Source organism: Chinchilla lanigera, unplaced genomic scaffold, assembly GCF_000276665.1.
Source record: "Chinchilla lanigera isolate Chin_1 unplaced genomic scaffold, ChiLan1.0 scaffold00036, whole genome shotgun sequence".
NCBI classification, from domain to species: domain Eukaryota; kingdom Metazoa; phylum Chordata; class Mammalia; order Rodentia; family Chinchillidae; genus Chinchilla; species Chinchilla lanigera.
The window spans coordinates 3781790-3783945 of record NW_004955437.1 but is presented as its reverse complement, the minus strand read 5'-3'; the positions used below and the strand labels follow the sequence as shown (position 1 = coordinate 3783945).

Below are 2156 nucleotides of genomic sequence, written 5' to 3'. Positions count from 1 at the left end.
TAACTCCCCAAATTTATAGAGAGGAACCTACAGATGTAAGAGGCTGAGAAAATCTAAATAAGAAAACTCATAGATATTCACACTGAGACACGTGAGAAACAACTTCCGAAAACTAAATACAACAGCAAGAAGACTCTTCAAAGCAGCAAGAGAAATAATATTTTACCTCCATGGAGTCCAGAGGGAAGTGGCACAATATTTCTTTTTTTCACAATATTTCTCAGATCTCAAAAGAAAGAACGATCAATCCACTGGTCATCATGGTGCATACTTGTAATTCCAGTACTCAGGAAGCTGAGGCAGGAGGAATACCTCAAGTTCAAGGAGGAATACCACCCCGTGCTACATACGAGTTGAAGCCCAGCCTGAACTACACAGCAAGACCCTGTCTCAAAAAAATAAAAACAAAAACAAATTGTCAATACAAAATTCCATACCCAGTGAAAATACCTTTCAGGAGTAAAAGGACAAATCAAGATATTACTCTGAGATGAAGAAAATCAAACAGAACTTTTCACCGGCACACTTATTCTAGAAGAATGGATAAAGGAAGTTTTTGAAACAGAAAAGAAATGGTAAAAAAGGAATCTTAACATCACAAAGGAAAAGAGAACTACTGAAGAAGTTTAGAAGCCTGGGTAAATATGATAGATTTGCCCTCTCCTATTGAACTTGTAAAATTATATTTGACAGCCAAAGCAAAATTATAACAGTATCTGAGAAAATGCTAAACAGTTCTCACGTAAAAGACATAAAAGGAGGGGAAACTTAGCTGGCAGTTTGTCAACACCAGTAAACTGTGTTTATGGTATGTATGTAATATAATTTCTTGGGCAACAGCTAAAAAGCTATACAAAGAAACACACTCAAAAATGTTACATATAAACCAGACACGGTGGCACATGCCTGTAATCCCAGCCACTCAAGAGGCTGAGGGAGGAGGATCAACAAATTTGAGGCCAGTCTGGATAATTTAGCAAGACCCTGTCCCGAAGTAAAAAAAAATAGAAGGGGTTGAGGGAAAAGATCAGTGGTAAAAGGCCATCGGTTTAATCTCCAGTACTGCAAAAAAGCAAAACAAAACAAATAAAAAATATTGCAGATAAATGAAAGTGGAATACCAAAAAGAAGGGGAGAGGGTGAAAAATCAGAGAGAATGAGCTAAAAAAGTGACAGATTTAAGCCCTAATGTATGAACACTTATATTAAAGGCAGAGGTCGATATGTTAAAAATATGCTATCTATGAGAAATTAACATCAAATAGAATAATATAGGCAGATTGAAAGTAGATGAATGCAAAAAAAATATGCAGACATTAATCAAAGAAGCAAGTATGCCAGGCATGGTGGCACACATCTATAATCCCAGCACTCAGGAGGCTGAGGCAGGAGGATCGTTGGGAGTTCTCAGCCAGCCTGGGCTACAAAGTGAGCTCAAGGCCAGCCTGACCTGCATAGTGAGACCCTGTCTCAAAAAGACAAAAAAAAAAAAGAAAAAAAAGCAAGTAAATCACTTTTCGGCCTTTTGGCTAAGATCAAGTGTAACATCAATGAAATTGAACATAGAAGAGTTTACCTGACGTACAGGACATTGTGGAAGGGGCAGAATGACGGAACTGGAGGCAGTCTCCAAGTGAGGATGGGGTGGAGGTGGGACTCTGGAGGGTGTGTTGGGTGACAGGAAAATAGGGACAGCTATAGAGACCCACGGGGGGGACCCCGGTGAGGACAGACTTCTCGGCCTGGTTTGGTGACATCTGCCCCTCTGGCCCTCTTCTGCCGGCCCGCAGCTCTCCATGGGTGTATTAGGCATCGGCTTCATGGCCATGTACCTTCCGGAGGCTGTGGTCAACGCTTACCTGGCCGCCGCAGCTCTGCACATCGTGCTGTCCCAGCTGACTTTTGTCCTCGGGGTGATGATCACTTTCCACGCCGGTCCTATTGCCTTCTTCTATGTGAGTAACTTTACTCCCCGCCCAGGCTTACACAGGCCCCGCCACTGGCCTCTGAGCAGCAGTGGACCCGAGTAGAGAGCCTCCCACCCATTCCAGATCAAAGACACAGGGGCTAGGCGGCTGAGGCAGGGGTGTCCCGGAAACAATTTCTTTTTCTGTTTGTTTGTTTGTTTGTCTTTTTGAGACAAGGTTTCCCTATGC

At 42.6% G+C, this 2156-nt stretch overlaps 1 protein-coding gene across 1 annotated transcript in view; it reads left to right on the top strand.

The window, feature by feature from the left end:
• Slc26a8 (solute carrier family 26 (anion exchanger), member 8) overlaps positions 1 to 2156 on the top strand; it is a gene marked incomplete in the record, with an annotated part of 70536 nt that overhangs the window by 27874 nt on the left and 40506 nt on the right. Inside the window, 1 exon segment of the mRNA XM_013516889.1 lies at positions 1791 to 1955. Coding sequence (XP_013372343.1) covers positions 1791 to 1955 — 165 coding nt within the window.